Source organism: Pezoporus flaviventris, unplaced genomic scaffold, assembly GCF_033815535.1.
Source record: "Pezoporus flaviventris isolate CSIRO_AGI_PZ_B2104156 unplaced genomic scaffold, CSIRO_AGI_Pfla_v1 ptg000055l, whole genome shotgun sequence".
NCBI lineage: Eukaryota > Metazoa > Chordata > Aves > Psittaciformes > Psittacidae > Pezoporus > Pezoporus flaviventris.
In genome coordinates, this window is record NW_026892603.1 from 7,088,762 (window position 1) to 7,113,499 (window position 24,738).

A 24,738-nucleotide genomic window follows, 5' to 3' on the forward strand; every position below is an offset into this window, starting at 1 on the left:
GGACAAGAGGTAACAGGTTAAAACTTAAACAGGGGAAGTTTGGATTGGATATAAGAAGGAAATTCTTTCCTGTTAGGGTGGTGAGGCACTGGAATGGGTTGCCCAGGGAGGTTGTGAATGCTCCATCCCTGGCAGTGTTCAAGACCAGGTTGGACGAGGCCTTGGGTGATATGATTTAGCGTTAAGGTGTCCCAGCCCATGGCAGGGGGGTTGGAACTAGATGATCTTCAGGTCCTTTCCAACCCTAACGATTCTATGATTCTATGATTCTAAGTGCAACTAAGCTCTTTCATCCTTTAGCTAACATAAATATTTCATACATATTTTGAAGTCCTTTCTTTCCTGTCCCAGAGACAGTGCCAGTTCTACAGGCAGTTGAAACTGGATACAAAGTTCTCATTTCAGCATCCTGAAAAGGATACCATGTAATTCCATGAAAATCTTCATGGCTGCTCATGTATGTTTAATATAATCACTGCTCTGAATTATTTTCCTTTCCTCCTTCCTTCCCTTCTTATTCTTCTTTACTGTTCTTTGATCAAGATCTCTAATAACATCCGCTTGGCCAAATTTTGCAGCCTTCAGTTCCTTTGGGTTTCAGCTGCTTTTCATGCTGGGGGGGTTAAATCCTCTTTGTTGAAGATTTGCCCCCCAGCACCACCTGGCTTTTCTGATAGTGATCTCCAGAGGATGTCAATACCTGCATATTCCACCTGACACATTCCATTACAAGGGCATATTACCCTAAATTTCAGTCACCCAAAGACACACAGACATGTTTCACCAACCTTTCACTAGGAAGTGAAAATATTGTTGACATCCCTCAAGCTCCACATCAAACTTCCATTAGCACTATATTCTTTATGCCTGCAATCCAGCTTTATTTCAAACTACAACCACAAAGGCATTCACAGGTACACTAAGGTGAAACCTGAGTGCTTCCAAGTAAGTCACGTCTCAGTTCCAATTTCCTATCATTCAAACTGATCCTGGGAAGAGCCTTTGGGATCAGAATTAGTTCAGAGGGAATTCACTCAGAATTCCTGGTGTAACACTACGTACCTGATATATTTCACAGCACACAGGGACACTAGACCAGCTCAAGACTCCCTGGAGAGTCAAGGAGTGCCATTAACAAACCCAGACCCATTAAAGAGAGCACATGAAAACGTGCCATCCCAAATGAAAATAAAAAGGAAATGCAAAGGCAATCATGAAGAAGACCTTGATGCACCTAGAAGACTGACAAACTTTTAGTAGTCCTTAAAATGCCTCGCAGGAAGTGAAGTTTTAAGCTTTGAAAGATACCTGTTTAAACTATATGGAAAAAGAATAAAATGAAAGTATTGGTAGATACAAAATCAAAGAGGTCAGTGAGAAGCTGAAAACTTTTCATTTTTAGTTAATCAGAGAACTGAAGAGAAGCCTGGTTTGGTAACCACTGATTAAAGTGATTAAGAGCACAAAAGCTAGTTGTAGTCTGCCCAGTCACAAGATGACAAACTTGCACGTTTGCACTTCCTGCATTTCTATTAGTGCCTAGGCAATTAAAAAAGGGAAAAAAAAAAAAAAAAAAAGCAAGCTTTGCTGTGCAATAGTATTCCTGAAATCATGTCTGTTCTAGGAATCCCATCTGCAACTGCTGCAAGAATCATGCTTCTCTGCTACTCAATCTCAGGCTTCAGCAAAGCTGGTTGTGTTTCTCCCGGCCACATGAATACACACCCTTGAAATGTGTGAAGGTTCTGTTGTGCTGTAGCATGCACATTTTCCCCTTCTCTGCTGCCTTTCCATGCCCCATAATCTGTAAAGACCAACTTTATAAACCACCAGCAGACATGGACAAGACTTGTGTACCTAGGTCTCTGTAGCATGATGGGGAAAAGACATCTGCCCTATGAATGATAAAAGAGAGGCTGTGGATGCATCCAGCAGTATGAAAGGCAGATGTATGAGCTATGATGAATTGATTACTGACTTTAGGAGAACAGATTGTCAAACAGAAATACATCGAAGCATGTTAGAGTTACCTCACTCCCAAATTTAGATGGCTTAACTCTGGTATTTCAGATTGTAATATCTGCAGTGTATGAATCATGAAGCAATATCTGCTTTCTCACTGGTACCTTTTTGCTGAGAACAACTCCAATGGTCTTAAGTGAAGAGCTGGACATTTTTTATACTACTCTGGTAGTCTTTTCAGGTTTCCACCTGGGACGGAGGATAACTGTGGCTCAGTACACATTGTAAATGTGACGAATTTGACAAAATACAGCAAAACCAAAGAGATTAGTAACTATTGCTGAAATTATTTCCTTTGTTGAAGAACACAAATATTCTTCCTTTAGGACAACTATTGACGTGTTTTATTCCTCTGCTGTACCAGGGACCTCCAGGACCAGCACGCCCCCCAGGACCAGCAGGCCCAAAAGGCTTGGGAGATCCTGGACCAAAGGTACGTGTACAAAGATAGTAGATGCATCTGATTAGTAGACAAGGTAGACAAACATCTTTTAAAAAAATGCATTAGATTAGAATGCTACATTTATGAAAAAATGCTGTGATCTTATCTCCCATTTTCTGTTTCAGTTAAAGTTTGTGATAGACTTTTCTGCTATGATAGATAGAAATCAGTTCTTGCTTTATCCCCAGATTTCAAGCAAATCTGAAGGTTTGCCATAAATCCAAAGACCCAGGATGTTTCAAAATGTGGGAGTTTCTGTGTGGAAGTCAGAATCCAACACAGGCAGAGTATTGTCTTATAATTATGCACTTCCTGTCTCCCACAGACTCCAAGGGACTCAAGGAAAATGTTGGTTACATGAAACTAGTGAGTGATTTTTAAAGTTCCTAGAAACGGACCTAAGAGAAGACTATAAACCTTCATCTAAAATTAGTTTTAGTTTAGATAAATCATAGTGCCTGGCTTATATGTGAGATCAAAAAGTGTGTCAAGTCCCTTTTGTGTTATAATCATGAATTCATGTGTCTGTAGAGACAAGCAATACTTCAGCTGTATAATTATTGGGAAAATTCTGACCTAGATTGTCAACAATGGAAGTACAAGATGGTATCATAAAATGCAGGAGGTAAAAGCTGTAAAGTAAAGGAAAAGACATCGTTTTTGAAGTGGAGATTGTGGAGTCTAGTCTTTTTATCACGGTTATTCTTAAACCACTGTAGGTCTCGTGACATAATAGCATATTATAATTAACTATAATTAAATCATGAACTAGCCATTATAGTACTTACAGTTTTCACTTTTGGCTCTAACTGACGTAGATCACAGCCAGTTGAAATGAGTTGTACTCTGAATGTACTTCTACCCCAATGGGTGATCAGTCCAGAGGAGTAGACCAGGTAGGTCTCCTCACATTGCATGTAGTATAAACATCAGGCTGCGAACGCACTGCTGTTGGCCTGTAGCACTCTTTGGTTTTGGACACATAGAATTGGAAATTGCTTATCAAGCTGAGGTTTCTATTCATAATAACCAGTCATGGGGTATACTGCACCATACCCATGTCAGAATGCACCATATCCATGGGTTATGGAGAAGTGGCACCTTGTTATGAAGAACACTCTAGAGTAGCATAGGGTTTTGGGAAGTAACACAACACAATTAGAGCAAATCATGCTCCCATTAGATCTTGTATGAAAAGTTTTGCTTGCAGGTTTAATTGTGTTTCAGTGTGATATTACCCATCAAATCTGCCTGCTCAGGTAAGTGCTTACCTAACAGTCTCTGTCAGAAGACAAAAAAAAAAAAAAAAAGTAAAACCATCTGATAAAAATCTGATTTGCATTTTTTACTTCTAAATGGGTTTCTTTCTTATCATGCACCCAGACTGGTGTATTAATCCTATGAGGGAAAATGCATATTGCTTCTACCAATGGTTTGCAGCTGCAGCTTTTGCAGTGTGTGACTGCTACACCAAAGCATGCACTATCCAAACAGATAGTCACATCTGTGATTTAGTTTTGTGCATCTACACTTGACATGGTATAGAGCACACTGGAAAAAAAGAAACTGTATAAATATCTCTTCTTCCTCCCTGATTTTTTGCTTCTGTTTCCTTATACAAAGTTTTGAATCCTTAGTCTCTACTTAACTTCTTTGTAGCAAAGATGCCACAAGAAAAAACAATTCAGTTGAATTACAACAATTCCCCTGGAATTTAGTTCATAAAATGGACAATCTTATGTTTTTTCAAATAAAATCTAAGTGCACTGGCTACCTCTCTTCCCTTCCACATAAAAGTGAATATAAGAACAGGAGCAATCTCTGCATATAAAACCAAACATTTATTTGATAAGAGACTCATAAAGTTGCACACTAGTTAATTTGAAATCCTTTGAGGATCATTATATAGGAATGTTCCACTCAGCTGAATCAGAGCTCTGTTCTCCCTGCTTTCTGAAATGGCTCACATATGTGCACACTGCTAGATAGGAATTTTATGTATCAGAGGTCAAATTTACATGAAAACAAAATTGGAACATGTGGGACACATTCAATCGTGACAGCACCCTGCTTTCCATAGCATTAAAACAGAAGCATATAATGTCAGAATATAATAAAAATTTGATTTAAAAGCATGTCTCCCAACTGGGGGATGGGTTACAAGCATTCAAGAGCAATAGCCCAGCACTAGAAATAAAGCAAGCTTCATTCTCAGTAACTGGATAGCAGAAGGATTATTAAAACCCCTAGCGTAATCCCTAGTGCATGAACATTTGGGCTGTATCCAGTTGCAATATAAACAACTTTTCTTGCAGCTTGTGCCCTGTCTATTTGAACTAAGATGTGGAAAGTAAAGATGCAATGTCTTTTTTTTTTAATGTATTTTCTTCCAGATTTCATTGCATCCACTAGTTCACACTAAAGAGAGTATTGCAGTGTTGGTTGCATGTTTCAGCATCAAATACACATGATTCACAAATGAAGTGTGTATTTGGAAGCCAAGATTTTTTTTTCAGGTGACCCTTAGGTCATTTAATGAACTTTATTGAACAAATAGTACAGAATAGACATTAGAATCCCATACTTTATACTGTCTGACTCAGCTTTTTATTTCTTGTTTCAGTGGTGTTTTTCTAGTTTACCATTTTGCTGATGGTGACAAGCTTGTCTGCAAGCACAATACAGAAAATAAATTAGACCTCATCAAAGATCAGTACTAATCCTTCTTGAAACAAATTCTCTGAAGGACAGTTTAGTGTCACACCTTAGAGAAAACAATTGCTCCACTTCACAACTCATAAAGCAAACTGAAACCCTTTTTCTCTAAGCCAAGAAATACGGAAACTTTGAGGATTACTGTAAAGCCCTACAAAAGAGCTTTTCATTGAGACATCTGGTATTAACTAAGCATGTGAGGCTAAAATTCTATCCTTCACCTGCAACAACCCCAAGTAAGAATGTGTTACCCATGGGAGGAAGAGGCAGAAGCCTTCAAGTCACCCTTACACTCTTTCTGGTCAGGGGCTGGTCTAAGAGGCAGATTGTAGGTATACTGGACACTGGACCATAAGGAATCATTTACTTGTTTGGTAACCTCCCATTCAGCTTCCATCACAGCAGCTTACAGGCTGTTCCACAGACCACAGCAACCCAGAATCTCCTAAAAAAGCCCTTGTACTGCTAAGTCTTATCTCAATATCTACCTCTTAGGCCTTCCACCTCTGGCAGGTTTACAGGGAGGCTTGGGCAGGGAAAGCTTTGGTGCAATTTCTACTCATGAAGAGTTCTCCTACAGAGAGCTCAAGGTTGTGTTATGGTTTGAGGGAACATTGAGGACCAATAATTATTCCTTTGATAACTGATGGTACTAAGTAGGAAGACTACTACATAGACTCTCAGTACTTCTTAATAATGTGACAATCTCAAGGTAATGGCAAGAAAATGCATTGCAGGAGGAACTGAGAAACCAGGCATGTTTTAATGAGAAGCTGGGCAGGGATATCTACCATTCATCCCACTGCAGAGAGGGATGTTCTTAAAATTGTACTCTTGAAGTGTTTATAGCTAGAATTCGGTGGTGGGGGTGGAAAAGGCAAAAAGTTCAAGGGCATTGCTAATATCTTTTCTCTTCATATTAGCAAGGAAGGTCATTGGAAGAAAAAGAACACTATAAAAGAGAATAGTTCTCACTTTAATTCCGTTTTCCAAATCAGACTAGACAAAAACCAACTCTGCTCTCTGATCAAGTCTGAGGGAGAAATTTCCTCCCGACTGAAAGTGGCAATCCGTTTAACCCAATTGGTTTGACACATCAATCTAAAGCTAAGACCGTCCGTGTACTGTGCCTATGTCCTGACTCAAATTGGCCAGTCACCAGTGCTTTGGAAGAAAGAGGAATTGAATATGAATTCAGAAGCCAAATGTTGTATCAAGAAGGGAAGCATTATAATCTCAGTCTAAACCTTAGCCTTTGGATTCAGAGCTCCAACCTCTCCAAATCCATCAAACCTGAGAATAGTTTGGGTCATACTATATTTATATAAATAGGAGATATCATGAGCATAACATAGTGTATATGAAAAGCAAAAATTTGAGTGATCTCTTGCTGAAGACTGAGCCTTGGGCATTTCACTTAAAGGAGTCATTAAAATGACTGCACGCATTCCTCCTGGAAAGAAAAGGAAGTCAGTGAAAGATTCTGTAATTTGTTTCCTTCCTTTTCAATCAGTTTGGTATGTGGTTTCTTTTCACCTACCACAACTCTAGTGTGTGATGTGTGTGATTCATATTTGCACCTCTCTCCTAGTTAGAACGCTCCCTCTGCAGGCTCAGGTTTTCTGAGTGCAAAAATAAGTACAATGAAGAGTTTTTATAATGAAATTTATTATTTTGTCAATTCTTCTTGGTTCTGTTGCTAATACAGTTATTAGGTGATCAATAGCTTATCAGAACTCTTCATTCTTTTGCACTTGCCTGCACAGGCATAGTTTTAGGGACACTTGCTAAACTCGATTCAGAATTTTCTGCATCTATAACTTGCTCATTACAGATTTTTCTTTTCAAGCTGAGTTTTCTAGTGATTATGTGCTGAATGTGTGCTATTCCCTCATTTGTACAATCATGTACTGAGGAAAACAAAACTGCCTCTTATGTCCCTGTGCCTTCCCCCTACCAGGAATGTCCCCTGACCCCTATGTCCTTCATTGGACTTGTCTGCAGCATGCAGTGCCAGGCTCAGTGTTACCCTCATTCCTCCTGGCCAGCCAGCTGCTGCCTTCTGTCTGCCTGCTGGTTAAGGGGTGAGTCCTCTCTGGTTTTGTTTTTCCCCACTAAAAGCATCAATTGAATCTCTCTCCTTTACCCAGCCTCCAGTTATCACCAAAACTGTCAAAAATTGACATGCTGGAGGGCTCTAAATTTCTGATGAATTTGGCTGAAATCAATTGATGAGTTCAGATTACACTGGGAGAGAAAGAAGACCAACACAGACAAGCAGAAACGCTGGCGGAGTATCATTTAAGCTTCATTTCCTCAAGAAGTCAAGCTAAACATATAAGCATTAAGGCTTTGTAAAAAAATCAACAAAGGGATGTTCTTTCTGTTCTATATCAATGTTATTTAAATTCATTTAGTTTTCATAAACACGTTAGTCTGGCAGTTCTGGAAATTAAATGTCTCTAGTTTTAGAACAAGCACAGTATCCATAAAGGCCATGATCGCTGTTGTGTAATCTCCCTGTCCATCCTGGTAAGGCCCAGCAGATCGGATTGAAAAAATGGTGTTTCTAGATGAGTTTCCTTTTTTTTTCTTCTGTAGCAGATAAGATTGCAAGATAGTCTTAACTCTGTTGGTGACTTTGATCACATGGACCTTTGCTTGGGGAACAATGTTCTTCACCTAGAGCTTCAATAATGTGCGTGCCTGCATTTTGGGCTTTTTTTTGTATGTCTACCTGAAAAGCAACTGTTTGTATATAATAACTGTTGTTTTCAACTTTGTGCTTTGACTGACTGCTTCATAAGTGGACAAAAGATGTAACAGATAATAGGTGATAAATCACTAATATTTCTGTGACTATTTTCACGGAGACCATGGAATAAGAGGCTATCCTGGGGCCCTGGGGACAAGGAGAATTGGAGTGGTTGGTCCCAAGGTTGGTGTGGTGCGTTGCAGAAGCTTGCGTGCTCTTTTGTGATCTCTCAGACACCCAAATATTTTCGTCAATAATTGATTCATATTGGTGCAACTGCAGGAGAACTCAAGCATAAAAATACGGGCACTGACTGTACTTTTCTACCAACCAGATTAGGAAGGAGTATTAACTGGATGAAATTGCATTCACAGCTAAACTTTGTGAGATTACAGCTGGAAGCTGAACAGAACTGTCAGGCTGATGAATCAGTTAAATGATGCATTTTTCTGTCTGCATCTGTTCTTTTTCCAAGAGATTCTTTTGAGGTGGAAAATATGTTAAATGTGAATTTTATGTTTGCAGTTTTTGTTCGATGAAATTGAATCCAATTAATTTCATTAGTAAAACAGTTGAATACAAAAGAAGTTAATTCTTTATTCTAATACAAAAAGTTAGTTCTGTAAGGAGCCAGCATACAACATATGGGCAATTATTATCTCCATCCACTAAAGTGATTTATAATTCAAGAAAGACATAATGTGAAGAAAATATATTCAGTGCAAGCCTGGATTTCATTATAGATGTATCCATCTATTATTTTTACAAAGGCAATGAGAAACTGTGTCTATTTGTACACTTTAAGTTAAAAATAGATACGCCTTTATAAGTTTTGCTGTGATTTCCTTAGCAGAGATTAGCAGATATCTCCACTGCCATTTTGAATACACTACTATCTGAATGGAGAAACTATTACCAACCTGTTACAGAAACGCAGTGAGTGACAGAACATTACTATTTTCTCAGGATGTATGCTTGACTTTCCTTTCCTTCCTGAAAGCTGCAGCAATTTCAGTACCTTGGTAAATCATAGAGACACAGTCTGTTTAAACAAAATTTAGTTTAAACTGAGTGTCAAAATCCTACAGGTGTGTGACACTATGTGCCATTAAGCCGCTGAGAATGAAAAGTACTTTCTCTGTAGGGGAACAAGGATTAAGACTTGCTTGTAGCAGCTAGTTCCTAATATAAACTATTTAGTACATAAATAGCTAATAAGTATGTAGATTAACAGTATTTTTCACAAGATAGACTCTCAAAGTTTGTGGCAAATTTTTTGTCTATACATATGAGAATTATGACTTTTCAAATCTCACTAATATCTAAAAGTTAAATATCTAGAACTATGTATTTCTATTTAATGATAATCAAGTTTTGATATATTTTGCCTAAATAGTCAACATATGCAAAATTTAGGTAACTTACATACCACTGAATGAATTCCATTTACTGTATTATTGTATGGTGATTATTTATTGAAAGACTAATAAAAACCCTGAACTCTACATAAACTTTTATGAAGCTTCATCAAGCTTCAAAAGCTTTTTTCAACTAAAAATAAAGGAGAAAAAAAAACCACAAGAGAACAAACATTAAATTTTGAAATAATCAAAGGGATATGCTTCACTTTGGCACTTTGAAGTGTTAGATTAGCCCACCTCCAAAGCACAAGGGCTTTGCCTGGCTTTGACTGTATCCACAGAAATCAGTGGGTGCTTCTTTAGCTTTATCTCTTCCCTTCCCACTTAAAATTCTCTGAGTGACTGCTGCTCCCAGAGGCTGTGGCACAGAAGAACTAGCACACGAACTAGCTAACACACCTCGCGGATTTACTCACACTGGGTTTTACTGGTCTGGTCCTTTTGTACCTCCCTTATGTGGAGTGATAGCTTGAAGCTGCTGTATAAACATGGTTCCTGTTGGTTTCTACACAGGAAAAATTGGGGAAAATATCACACTGTGTCATGGGCAAATTTTATTCTTTAATAATTTTCAGCTTAATTGTTCTTTTGCTTTCCTGGGAATTTGCCAGGGCTCACAGTGAGAATCTATAAACCAAAGAGGAAACAGACCTGTTGGTTTTGACATGGCTTTACTTTTTGCTTGCAGTGACTTTGAGATGACTTCCTTAGTGTTACCTGGAAGAGTTTACCTCCTGATTCTTCTTTTTTTTTGGTCCACTATTACAGGGTATTATGGGACAGAAAGGCTTGCCTGGTCCACCTGGCCCTGCCGGTGCCAGCGTACAAGGAAGCAAGGTAACCCAGGTCAGTGTGATATCTGTGTAGTTTCTTCTCAAAACTGTCCTTAAGGAGATTCATTGCCTGTTTTTCTCTTGGCCACCGAGTCAGTGAACTCCTACAAATACTCATTGCCCATTTAAGTTTCCTGTTCATGGTATGTAATACTTGCTTTAACTGTTGAGTTCAGCATGGAATTACTTCATACAAGCTTTACCAAAAGAGCACCAATTCCTTCTGAATTTCTTTTGTTCAGTACTTGCTCTGATTCCAGCTTCAATGTCTTCTACTTTTATAGTCATGTTCTATCATTTCCCATTTTTTATTGCAGACAGCCTCTCCTTGTTTTACTGTGTTTCATGGCATAAAACTGTAATTTACTGTGTTCTTTCTTTTCTGCTTATCATATAACTCCCTTTAACAGATTCTAATTTATCTTGTCTCAGGACATTCCACAATTAAGAGTAATGACTGTCTAGACCTTTGGTTCTGACTTTTTTGTGGTTTTCCTCTGTATTAATTGTCACCAGTAACCATAAAGATGTTAAGTATTTTAATTTGAGGGCATAAGGAATGTCTTTTCTTCATTTGTTTGCTGAATCTCTGAAAGCTATTTGCTCTGTTCTTCTGGAAAACAGAAACATTTCTGCCATCTCTGTATGGCTTTATAGTGTAGGAAAACGATTACATGCCTGGCTTTACAGAGATTTTTGATGTGCTTCCAGAGTCTAATATATGGGATGTATCTTTGTTAAGTCTATGGATACGTGAGGTTATTTATAAAAGTGCAATTGCTATTTTGAATAGAAATGTTTCAACAATCAAGTGCAGAGAACTCAGTTTCATCATGGAAGTTTTCCAGTGGAAGAAGTCCACTGACACACATTGTGAGAGAAAAAGCATATTTGTAATATAAGGATGGAGAATTTAGGAATATAGGAAAGTAACATGCTTTTGCTATGGAAGGTCTTTTCTTTGGGTTTGAAACCAAAGCTGTAATGATAGGGTGACTCAAACTCAGCTGATGTTGTGTCTATTGCATTCCACAAGTTGTGTTAGTACAGTCCTGTCATTTAAATTTTCTTCCCTTTAACAATCACTTTTTTAAGTTATGATTATTTTCATATAATTCTTAGGAAGAACTTTCTGAACAACTTTGGCAACTGTCGTGCTCCTGTAATACCTGTTTCCTCCATACATTGATGCTTGTTGAGCTTCTATCTGACTCTTCTGCCTCCTACCTCTTCGCAGTTACTTCAAGCTTAATTCTTTTTGGCCACTTAATAGCTTAAAGTTATTATACTCTTGCATTTGAAAAATAAATATCACTCCAATTATTTTTTGATATACATACATAAAGCTCAGTCTGCATATGGTAAGAACGGAATGTCAAAAATTAGATGGTTCTCAAGTAACTTTATGTTGATAGCTACATTTGCAGGTCTTTTTTTTAATGCTCGGTTTCCTTTCAAAACCACAGTCTAGACATTCTTAGAACTGCACTTAGTTCATAGAATGACATTTTTACATGGAAGTCTGGTTATTGATCAGTAATGTATTAGGGTCAGGGATCCAAGGGTCTGCACTTTTACACGCGTATCACCTTGGGTTTTAAGACTGAAGGTCAAATTTGTACATAGATTGAACTGCGAAAGTTGCTCTAGTGTGCTTTGGTGAAGCTGTAGTCTTGATAAATTTGGAAACATTTTTGTATTTCTCTGCCCATTATGAGCAATATAGCTCCTTTAAACCAATTTGTGAGCAGCTATACAAGTACCAATAGAAGATGTTTTAGTAAGACAGTCTAAGAGGTCTTGACTGAAAAATACAACTAACTGACCTTGAACTTGCATCTCCTGAACTGGGATAGTTACAGATGAGGACTGCTCCTGGTCTCATTGACATTCTCTGGAACTGTTTTTTGTATTTGCACCAGGCACTGCTGTTATGTGAATCATTTATGTAATGTCAGTTATGATGAAGAATGTATGTAACAGGAAATACAATCACCTCTAGCACTGTTAAAAATGTATACAGCAGTTGATCTGGAAATAAAACAAAAACAAAAACCAAACTGTGTTACCCTATTAAATAAAGCAGGAAAATTTCTGGAAGCCAGATGCTGTGAAGGATTTTTTGTACATATTTTGTAGCTGCTGTGGTTTATAATATATTGTATGCACACGCTGCTAGCATGAACGTGCTTTTCAAGTCTGCATGCATGCAGCAAGACGTATTTAACAATAATTACAAAACAAATTTGAACTTTGGACCTGGACTGATACTGTCTTTTGACATATCAGCAGCAAGATGTTCTGCTCTCCACGTTGTGAAAAGCAGAGGTGTCTTTTTATTTGCTTAAGATAAAAAAAAAGTAAGTCAACCCTGCTGAGATTCTGTGTGTGTGTTTCTAGAGAACCTGTGTGTTGGACCACATTTTACAGCTTGTACACTGGATGAATAACTGTCTGAGCCTTAGTAAGGTTACTTTTGTCTTTCATCTATTTCAGTGAAGTGACTATTTCATTTAATTAATCAGGAATAATTCTTCATACTTTTTATAAAGGCTTCATGTGTGTTCTGAATCATATCAAACTGCATATTTATCCAGCTTCAGACCATTTCTGTCTTGAAAATTATGTGCTTCATTGTGTAATGTCTGACTTTCTCAATGATGCACAATGTTACAAAGTAAATAGATACAGCATAGGATTTACTTTAGTTTTCAGTTAAACTTACTTTCCATTTTCTGCTTAGGGAGAAAAAGGAAATCAAGGTTTTCTTGGAGAAAAGGGATCAATAGGAATTGGCCTTCCTGGACCAAAGGTAAATCCTATGTTTGCAGTAGAGAAATAAAAGGCTATTTTTTCTTCCTTTATTGGTTATTTGCTGTGACAGGTCTTTGAAGATAAATAGAAGGCAAAGACATTGCAAGGTAAGTGCCCACTACTTACTGTCAGCTTTCGAGTCTGTAAAAATCCTAATTGCCATTAAGGACCAGGCTCTGAAGCAGGATTTAAAATGAGATCATACCTGTTAGCAGGAGAATAATACTAGTCAAATTAGGTATTCAGTTATCTTAGGTATTTTTCAAGCATTACAAAATGTTCTTTTATTTGTCAGGCTTTGACAAAAGAAGATTTTTTTCTTTATTAATGTCTTTTAAGGGCTTTATTTTATTTGACTAATTTCTTTTTATAATGATTGAAGCCCAAGCTTGAATTTTTCCTTACTGAACAGCTTCCTGGTTGACATAACAATTGTAAGAATTTCCCATACACACCTATTCCCATCTATCAAATTTTACACAAAGAGAATTTAAATACTTTGTCTCTTTGTTAGTGATTTTCAGATGTGCAGCTTCTGATGGGAGCAGCCTAGCCAAAGGAAACCAAGGCTCATGCTCAGTGTGGATATGCAGACCAACTATGTGCATACAAAGGTGGGAACAATATGCCCAGGTAGAATGAGCATTGATGTAAATGCATGAAGCAGCACACCATCTTCAATTCACAGGAGCTGCCTGGGCCAGCTGGGCAGCTCCTCTGCAACAATTACAACATAGCTGAAATATTGACTATACTGTGAAAGCTCTGTCTGGAAAGCCTGAGGAAGAACAAACCCATGGCAGTCTTCATGGGCAAGCAGAAATGATCAGGCTCCCTAACTTTAAGAAGATACCCAACCAAGAGTTCAGTCCTCTCTGTAGTCACCTAAGATAGGCAGTACCCATTGAGAGCCCCACCCATTTACTGCCTGCACTAGCAATGTTCATGGTGCTATGGTCTACAATAAGTTTACACTATCTAGCACTTTCTCGGACTTCTGTATTATTCAAGCTACTATAGCTTGGAGCTTTGATGCAACAGCAAATATCAAGCTCATTCACACAGATTCAAATATCTGCCTTCTAATTCTGTTTTCTCTCAGATGCCAAATGGTACATACTGTAATAATAGTTGCAATATTTTCACTGTTCTTCTTATTCATCTCATATCTTGGCTAGTCTTTGTGACCCAATGTAAATCTCTCCAAATACTCAAACTCATCATACGTGAAAAGGAATGGTTTTATTCAGTAGGAATTTCATATAAGTGCCAAATACCAAAGATGTCAGTTTTTAGTATATTTCTGTGTAAGACGGCAGCAGTACCACTGCAGTCAGTAGATCATATTTGTCCTCCCTTATGCTGACTTTAAATTTGATGAGGTTAGATTCAATTAATGGACAGGTAATGGAAAGTAATATCCTTTGCTGGATTTTACAATTTTGTGAAATAGTACAGGAACCGTCTTCCCAGAGCTTACTTAGTGGAGAATGATTATCTTAATGCTGTGGAGAAGCTATGTACAACTTTCAGATTTAGACCAGTTTCAGTGACATTAGAATCAGACTGAGGGTGTCAAAAGTGTTCCTTAAAATTGATAGCAATCATGATGGCAAACACTGTAACAGGGAGTTATATATGTGATTCCATCAGCTGGGTATTAATGAGGAATAATATCAAAATGGACAGTAATCTAAATAACTTTCTAAACTTAAAGTTTCAAGTAAAATATAAGGTGATCAGTAACTTCCAGAGATAAGTAAAAAACTCGCCTGCACAATCTTCTTGAAGAAATGTCTGATTTACCACCTGAATCTTTTGATATTGTGTTTCATAACTGCATTATGTGAAAACTGTCTCTTGGAATACCATAACATTGAACCTTTTCTCATTTTGGAAATCAAAAGGTTTGGTCACTTGAGGGAAAAAGTGCAGAATTGCTTATAAATGTAAAACTGCATATTTTCCAATGGCTGTAACAGTCCAAGCATGCCCTTTCCCCTGTTCTTGCAAGTTCCCAGTTTTTCATGTGGGTTCTATACCCACAAAACCGGTGTGATTTCCAGTACCTTGGCTGATCTGAGGCAGTTATGTTTCTTCATAGGGCTCAATTAATATAGGTCCAGTGTAAAGATCATTTAGAGTTCAAGAAAATCAAAGAAGAGTAAATTATATATTCTAGACACTTGTGTAAAGATGTCTTTACCACTCAGTCCTCAATTAAGGTAATTTTTCATAACAGTTTTTAAAGGTGTTTTTACTGCCCATCTTGCTTTCTCTGAGAGCTTGCTTTCAGGTATTCTCTTCATAATGCATACAAGATAAATCAGCCACACACACAGACCAAAAAAAAAAAAAAAAAAAAAAAAAAGATCAGAAAATCTATGTTAAAAGAAAGCCAATTCTGACTATCAACAAAACCAGAGTTACTGAATGTGTTTAATACAGTTGTTTTAAATTAGGGAGACTATGGAGACAAAGGTGATCCAGGGAGCAAAGGTGCCAAAGGAGAGATTGGAGACACAGGACCTCCAGGACCAAAGGTAAAACACTTTTTTGTATTACTTAATTTTACATGGTAGAAGTTAGACAAATTTGGATTTTTTAATCATCTTACTCTACACATTTTCAGTTAATTTGGGGGAAGAAAAGGTGAACCAGGTCTTTCGGTGAGTATGTAAAAGAATTAATTTAAAGATAGGAGTTTATTTGGGGAAAATACTTAGAGGTTAGGTGACGTTATGCAAGGCTGCTTATGGGGCATTGCATTGCCTGCATTTTTGTAAATAAATACACAGAAACCAGCATTCTTAAAACTCAAACATACAGCAAATTAATTAATACTCCTTTTTTTTCTTTTTCCAGAGAGAAGAAGTTACCAGACTTATCAATGAAATATGTGGTAATGGTTCCAGTATGGGAAAAAAAAAAGTTCTAATCAAACACACTGGATTTATTCTGACTGAATGGATTTGTCCTCTGCATGTTTGTGTATAAGGATACCACTGATGTGAAAATGATGCTCAGTATGTTGCCAGAGCTGTACTGCTAGTAATTTGATCAAGCTCTGTTTCTGTTTATCAGTATCTATAACTATAAATTAATTAATTAATTTAGCTTCAAGTGTAAATCTGATATATGAGTTCAGTTAATTGTGATGATGGTGGCTGCTTATGAAATGTCTGCAATTGTTTTTTTCTAGGTTGTGGAATCAGGTGTAGATTGGAACTAGTATTTGTTACTGACGGTTCTGAAAGTGTTGGACCAGAAAACTTCATTATTATAAATACTTTCATGAAAACAGTCATTGACAAGGTATCATCCAACCATGTTACAACCCGCATCGGCATCATCAACTTCAGCCATAAAGTGGAGCTGGTGTTTTCTCTGAAGCAATACACATCCAAGGAATCCCTGAAATTAGCTGTTGATAACATGCCCTACTTCAGAGAAGGCAAGTACACAGCTTCTCTATCCGAGAAACCATATGGTTATTTCAGGCAGCATGCCCAGCAGTAAGGAAAGTAGCTGTTGTCATAACAGATGGGCAAGTGGAGAGTCGTGAAGATGTACAACTAGACACTGTAGTAAGAAAGGAACATGTTGCAAATATTGAGATATTTGTCACTGGGATCGTTCAAAGGACTAAATCTTATTATGACAAGTTTTGGAAAGGAATGCAGCTCATTGATGAACATGTTTACCGGATAGATGACTTCATGACACTTTCAGGTAAAAGAAACCTTTTTACTAAGAAGAAACTTGAAATAAGCATCTAAGAGAGTTAGATCATTCTTATAGCAAGGCAAGGTGGCCTGCTGAATGGCAGCTTATGTTTCTCCTTTGGATACAGCTCTTTCTTCTGTTTCTCATCTCTGGCCAAATGAAACATTTGCCAAATTTTTTACCTCTTGCAGAAACAGTAAAACACAGTGAACACCATTTTTCTGAGCCAAGACCTTCTTTGGGGCACTCCTATTTCACAAGAGTACGCATCAGCCTTTCCTTGCTGTCCTTTGTTATCAGCCATGGTTTCATCCCGGAGAGGTGCATATTTCTTCCACCCTCATTCAACATCTTTGTATCTTTCTTTATTTCATATGGCTCTTGTCAGCCTTGGAGTCCCTCCATCATCTCCTACAAGCACTGTTTTGGTGTCTTGGGTTTTTTTTCTGAAAGCCATAGGGGAACCTACACTTTCATCCTGATTCTAAGAGAAAAGTGGTGGAGCAACACACAAGGAAATGGGGTCTGATAGTACATTGTATACATCAAACTGCGGCTTGAAAAAATACTGTGGCCACATCTGGAATCAGGAGAAAATCCGACGGAAACCTATAATGGCCCATGACATAAAAAAACAAAGGACATCAATCTAGACTAACCACAGACTAGTCTTATAGCCCTATAAAGTATATTTTTTCTAAGTATAAACTTATTTTGCTATGCTTAGTTTGTGGATGGAGTTAAGGCATTAACAGTGAGAAGAGAGTCCAAGCTAAAGTTCTGGTCCAAGCTGAAATTAAAGAGGGCTCTGACTCAGGCTCAAGCACTCAACACAAAAATAACTCCAGTCACTGATATTTTTTTGTGCAAGTAGCATGTGTCGCCCAGTTTTTCTTTTTCCATCTTACATGTAAACATTTGCTTTCCTTCAGTCTTTTGTTTCTCCTTTGCTGTTGAGCCATGACTTCTGCTTTAGGAAAGGGACATAGTATTTTTATCTGTTTCTTCTTAAAAGAACAAAAGGAACTTAAAGTGAAGTACTTCCAAGAGTGCATTAGGTTGTTCCTTCCCATTTGCACTTTGATGGTCTTTCACAAGACACTGTCATTAAAAATTTAGGGTTAAAAGTTTGTGGTGAATTATTATGACTTTTCTTGATTACCCTTACTAAGTTTCATCATTTTGTTAATCTTTTCAGCTCTTGAAAATAAACTGATCACAAAAATATGTGAGAATATGTCTGAATTCTACACCAGAAAAGACAATGGTTTATCTCCAGCTCCAAGTCCAGAATCTGAAATTGCTAGTAAAGATAATAATAACCAGTTACCTACAAGTACTACATCAGGGACTTATGTGCTCCCTAAGGAAGGAATCAGTTACCCAGTAAATAAAGAAGCAACAGTTATAAAATCTTTTTAAAAGATGTATCTCTTTATTTGAATTCAAATACTCTTTATTTCACTATTCGCCATTCTTTTAACATGCAAATATGTCAGACCAAAAGATTGCCTCAAGACTTTTAAAGTTTGAGTGAGCTTATATGGTGAGAACAGAAGCTGACAGGATGAAGAAGATAATATTGCTTCTTAGTTGCAATAAATGCCAACAGTCCTCATATTTTTTGTAGTTCTTATTCACCTTAGAAGTGAGTTACAAATCTTAAAGATCCGTCTCTATAGAGGCAGATACATAGTGTGTAAGGCATTTATTTGTGTGCAAGCTGATTGTTAGTATGAAGCATTCAGGATTCTTTTGCTTTCCACATTGGGCTGTACTCCTAGGACTCCTCATGTATGTTACTCTTTGTTCTCCAGCTTTAAATGCCTCCTGCCCTGCACTGGGGTTCTGCCCTCCAACACAGTGCTGCTGCACAGATATAGAGGAAAGGTTGAGTTTTAATGCAATAGATAAATACTTTCTGCAGTTGTATGTCATCTTTGTTCCCTTATTAAATCCTTGGTATTTTTCAGTCACTGTGTTAGTATCAGAGTAGGACATCTGTCACCTTTATCATATATCAGCACTAATTCTCTAGGGTGTTCTTACTGTTTTGCCTAAAAATAGCCAATGGTCCGAACCTACCTGCTGTTAATGGTATTTTTTCACTGATTATTTAGCAAAAGCTTCCAACATAATTCTCTCAACTCTTTAATTTAGCATCTGAGCCCAGACAGAGTTTGATGATTTTGACTCTTTTTGCAGCTTAGACCACCACAGACCAGATACACTGAGCCACTGCCAACTGCTCAGGATCACACTGTGACCATCTCTGCCCACAGAGAATCAAGATTTCCCTCGCTTTATGACATACATGAAAACAGACCTCAGAGTTCAGCTGTTAATCCTTTGTTCAATGCAACTGCTGCTGAAGATCACCACCTAATTGTGCTGCAAACACAGGTAGGAACAACCCAAAAAGGTAATAAATACTGTAGCAAATCTGCACCAAAAAAAAAAGAATATGGGGAGCACCTCAATCTCTCCCCAAGTATAGTTACTAGAATTTATCACCTTTTGTTTTCTGGGTGCTGCCTACAGACATCACACACAGTGAGAGCCAGATTTTCAAACCTTTATGACAGACAACCCTTGCATACCAATTATATGCCTACAGATTTAAATAGCAGCATCCTTACATCAGGATTTAGGCAGTCTCATTTCAAACTGATCCTGTATTTTTTCAGGCCTGTTCAGGTAACTCAGAAATGGAATTTAGCTACAAATTTAAGAGAGGCACATATACTCCCAGGCACTACAGGGAAGGAAAAAAAGGGGTGCTCTTCTTACTGAAGAAGGCACTTCTTGGATAATATAACTCCTCTCCAGAATCCAAGCTAACTTTTATCAAAACACTTTCAGATCCAAGGTGCTTGGTACCTATGAAACCAGGGGATTGTCAGGACTACATGGTGAAATGGTGTTACAAGAAGAATGGCAATTCTTGTGGCCAGTTCTGTTACAGAGGTTGTAATGGTTCCAGCAATAGATTTGAAACAGAAAGAGAATGTCAAGCAACCTGCTTTGATTGATGCACAGGTAAATTGTCTCCATCAAGTTATCCTTCAATCATCTCATTTTCAGGCTAAAAAGATTTAGTCTATTTAAATGTATCTCATACTATACGTACATATCATAGAATCATAGAATACCAGGATCAAGGATCATCTGTTACAACCTTTCTAGGCAAAACGGGTATGATCTTTTATACCTTTGATCACTTTTGATATGCTTGTCTGAAGCTTTTAATGATTCTGAAGTGCACTTATTAGTCATGAATTTATGCAGGGGTGCAGTGAGGTTTTCTACTTTGTTCTCTGTTCCTTATCTTACAGTTTCTAACACCGTGTTTGATTTTTTTGACCATTACTGAGATTGGAGGCAAAATTTTCATACAGTGCAATCCCAAGTCTTCATCTATATATAGGATGAGCTGAGAACACATATTATATGTGAATTTATGATAATTTTTCCCATTGTGTATTATTTCACATTTATCTAAACTCAGTTTTCCTTTTCAATTCTCAGCCTATGCAGTCAACATCACAAGGTCCTTCTGCAAGTCCTTGCCATCACCCCTTTTAATAGTTAGTAGTAATATGGTATTATCACTGACTTTGTCACCTTACTTCTTACTCCCTTCTCTACACATACAACTGTATCAACCAGGACAGACCATAATATACATCCTCCAGTGACTTCTCTCCACTGATCATTTATCCCCTTTCCTTTGTTTTACTCTTTTCATCACTTAAAAAAGAGAAGGCTGTCTGTCTCAAACCGGTGTCACTTCTCTTTGGGGAGGGACCTTACATTTTGGAAATCCAAGCAGACTATACTAACTGCCTTAGGTCCACATGCTTAGTGAGGTGTGGACTTCAAAGAGGTTGCTTATCAATCAATCAGTAGTGCATAACTTCCTTTACAAAAGCCATCATATATCTCATCCTCACTAAACTGTATTAAGTACTCTATTTCATCTCTCAGTATAGGAAAATTCCATTGAACTGCAGCATGAGTTTTTCTAAACATTTCAGGAAAATTAATCAATTCCATATTTCTACTAGAAATTACTTCTGGTCAGATCTTTTAAAGTTGGAAGTTCACATGTATTGAGGAAGAACTGAGAGAGAAGAATCCAGAATGATGTGTTAACATGAATATATTACTATCACTCTCCACTGCTTTCCCTCTATGGTATTCACATTAACTACAGTCATGTATAACATATGTTATCTGCAACACCATAGCATAACTTACAATCACACATACACATACCTTTTCCTCCAAATTTCTATTAACTTGTTACTACTATATATGGCAGTGATGAGATTTTATTTTTAGGATTAAAATGTGAAAACTGTTTACACTAGCATTTAATGCCAGAGGTCTCTTAGTCTTGTGGAAGAATAAAATATGTTCTAGTTTTAAACAAGATGAAGTGGTTTCTGAAATTAACACTCTTAACACAGCATATAGAGTCATAAATGGACCTTTCTATTCATTAAAGTACCTCTTTGGTATGTAAATACCATAGCTATAGGTAATTAGAGGGTTTTTTCCCCCCATTAAAAGACATTTGGATTAAATTATAAATTAATTGGATTAAAATACAATCGTTTTAATTATAAAGGTGGGACTTTCATCCAGAACTGATTAAATCCGGGATTCTTCATGCCCTTTAGGCTAGTCAGTACATTTCCATTTCTCAGGGCCTCTGTGTTTAAAAAAATAACAACAAAAATATTTCACTCTAATATACGCTATTAAATTAAAAAGCACTGAAAGATGTATAGAAATGTTTACTGATATTCTTTCTACTTTTAGCCATAATCCTGTATGAACATATTGTTAAAACTGAAAATGATGAGCATGTGATTAAAACAGAAAGTGACACTTTCATGTGTCAGAGTCACGCACTGTTATTTCTTTGCAAAAAAAAACAGTGGTATCTACATGGGAAGCATGGACAATTCTTCATCTGTTTTAATGATTCCTTGCGTAATTTCCTCCTCCCTGGCTTCCCCCTGCAACCAAACGACAGCATGTACCATGCAAAATGAACTTGTTTGCAGTGGATAGGATGCAAACCTAATTCTATGGAAGGCAGTGCTTGAAGTACTGTTTAAAAGTTTCAAATTGCCTTGTTAGGGAGTTTCAACCTAGCAAAGAGAAAACTGACAGCACTTTACACAGAAGTTTAGGGAAAAAGAAGAGTAAGAGGGATAGACACGATGCTTTCAAATTGGCTGGAAACAGCAGATTCAAAACTTAAACCATACTGAAATATAATGTCAACACCCTGACAAACTTGAAAGACATATTGAGAGACTTCTTTTCTAGGCAAGGTCTGAAATCCAGTTTAGAATTCATTTTGGTCAGATAACAAAGGCAATATGAGAAATATTAAAACAAAGAGGCAGTGCAAATATTCTTAAGAAAAAGATTAGCACAAAATATCACCCTCAAAAGAAGAAAAAAACCACCTGAAGGAAAAAAAAAGTCCCCAGCATCCCCTATGCTAAAGGGCCTTCACCCCACAGCAGCCTAGAGTCAGTAGCAGAAAGTGGGACATCCTCACCAGCAGGAGTGATTTATTGCACTGATAGGCAAGCACGTTACTGAAGTTGGAGCTATTGATAGAGACAGATAACAAGAGAGACAGACACGGGTAGATGGATACAGGGACAGAGAGACATGTACAGATGAAGGTTGAAAGATCTTTTAATCCAGAAAAGATGAAAAATTTACACAGTTAAATGCTACTGTAAAGTATCCTATGGATGGCTGTGAAAAACCTCCAAGTGTAACTGGTTCCAAATCCACTTCATTTCACACCTACCAGGAATATTCAGGTTTAGCTACTCCTGGAAACCCAGTTGGCAGCAAAGACTACTGGACCTGCAAGTGTAGGAATTTGCAGGATGTTTCAAACCTGTTCTCATCTTCTATGCCTAGGCAGTTGCTTCAAGGGTGGGACTGGCTTGTGTTCAGCTCCATATCTCCAGACCAAGAGATACATCTTGTCTAGGAAAGATGGGGGATAATGAGTCTGGGAATAAATGAAAAGATGCAAGTTACAGGTTTGCAATTATGTCTTCTATAAACCTTCCTGGTAAAGTTGACAGTTTTGGTAAGTACAAATACTGATACCATTTGCTACTTAACAATGCTAGAAAAAAAAAACAGCAGTTACTCTAAAAATGTTAAAACATCTTATGCATGTTAAAACATGCATATGAGGAATCTTCTTAATGCAATTAAACCAGGGTGATGATCCAGAAGGTCGCTGCTTTTTTTTTTTTGACTTTTATGTAGGGTTGACTAAAGCTTTTGTAGCAAAGAACTTAAAATGCAGGCTATAAAGGTTTTTAAAAAGTTGTATGATGTTCAAATCAGATTATCGTGAAATAAGCATCCTTTTCTATTCAGGTCTTTCAGTGAATCCTTAGACAGAGAACTCTGAATGTGTGCTCTGCTATATAATAAACCATTAAAACAGCACATAAATTCCTGATGAAAGGACAACTCTTCTCTAAATCTGTACCAGCACTGACTGGCAGCACTGGCTCCGGCGTCTCCTCAAACAGCACTGCATCCTACAGGGTGTCATGGGTCAGTACGCCAGGAGAGGGCACCTCTTGCCGATGTCTACGGCTTTGTTCTGGAGTTGTATAAAATCATAAATCATTAGTAACTGAAAGCTTTACAGTTTCTACAGGCAAAAACAAACAAACAAACAAACCCATTATTTCCATCACAGGCACATTTTAGAAGCAAGAATAATCACGAAATCCTGTCGACGCGGGAGTCGTGGACAACGCAGAGATGATCAATGTGATCAAGCAATTGCCGTTTACTGAGCATCAGACATGATCTTTTATACACAAATCCATACATTGATTATACGCCGATTGGTTAACATGCCTTGCCAAGAAGCTTCTGATTGAGCTTTACACAAAGTTGCTTAATACAAGTTACAACAGCCATCACAGGCACATTTTAGAAGCAAGAATAATCATGAAATCCTGTCGACGCGGGAGTCGTGGACAACGCAGAGATGATCAATGTGATCAAGAAATTGCCGTTTATTGAGCATCAGACATGATCTTTTATACACAAATCCACACGTTGATTATACGCCGATTGGTTAACATGCCTTGCCAAGAAGCTTCTGATTGGGCTTTACACAAAGTTGCTTAATACAAGTTACAACAGCTACTTATGTTTAGCACTAGCCTCAACATTCTTATACTGTGGTTTTACATCCTGGTTTTTGTTCTTAACGTCGCTAACGTTGCGATTTCATTTCCCCCACTGCTATCCCTGGCTAACCTCCCCTCTGGCCTAGTATTTTTCCACTTACAGAGAAGCTCTACTTATGCTAACTGAGAAGCCCGACTCATGCTAACTAAATCCATACAACAAAATCCTTAAGCCCTCTGCTAGACCAGGCCAAATGCTATAAACCGTAAGAGCTAAAAATGGTTGAGAATTACATCTTCTGGCACAGTTGACCCTGGGACACAAAGAAAACCCTTTCTTATTGCAAAATAACAGTGGATGAGAGTTCTGAAAAGAAGAAATCTGACAGCCACAAGGCTCAACAAGTGAGTAAATCCCCAAAAAGAGTTTTGGATTAGCTTTGAAATTGTTGCAAACACAGATAATCCTGGTACTGCTGGAAGTGTTTGGACTGATGCTACTCTCTCAGCAGCTTAAAGCTTTCAGGACACTTAAAAACCCCAAATAAATGACCAACAACTCAAACAAGCCCTCAGGCCCAGGATGTGCCCAGTACATTCCTTTCAGTGGTGGGGCTGGGGAAGAAGGGCTGCAGGGGACAGACAGCACATGGAAAGCATTGCCTGGGAGAAGGATTTGGGGGATTTTGTGGTCTGGTTGCTGGCTGCTGGCCCAGGGGTGCCCCAGGCTCACTGTGCACACAGACATGGGTGTGGGGAGCTGGGCAGTGGAAGGAGCCTGGGGACAGTTAGCGATTTTTCCATA

General features: G+C 37.8%; 1 protein-coding gene across 1 annotated transcript in view; it reads left to right on the forward strand.

Annotated features, from left to right (window-relative positions):
• The window catches only part of COL28A1 (collagen type XXVIII alpha 1 chain), a 70,476-nt gene extending 50,440 nt beyond the window's left edge, over window positions 1-20,036 (forward strand). The window contains 13 exon segments of the mRNA XM_061469179.1: window positions 2,387-2,459; window positions 8,053-8,117; window positions 10,124-10,192; window positions 12,932-13,000; window positions 15,465-15,545; window positions 15,635-15,643; window positions 15,645-15,671; window positions 15,868-15,904; window positions 16,205-16,471; window positions 16,474-16,734; window positions 17,927-18,114; window positions 18,934-19,150; window positions 19,591-20,036. Of these exon segments, the coding sequence (XP_061325163.1) occupies window positions 2,387-2,459; window positions 8,053-8,117; window positions 10,124-10,192; window positions 12,932-13,000; window positions 15,465-15,545; window positions 15,635-15,643; window positions 15,645-15,671; window positions 15,868-15,904; window positions 16,205-16,471; window positions 16,474-16,734; window positions 17,927-18,114; window positions 18,934-19,150; window positions 19,591-19,760 (1,533 nt within the window). The 3' untranslated portion in view covers window positions 19,761-20,036.
• Window positions 20,037-24,738: the final 4,702 nt, after the last annotated feature.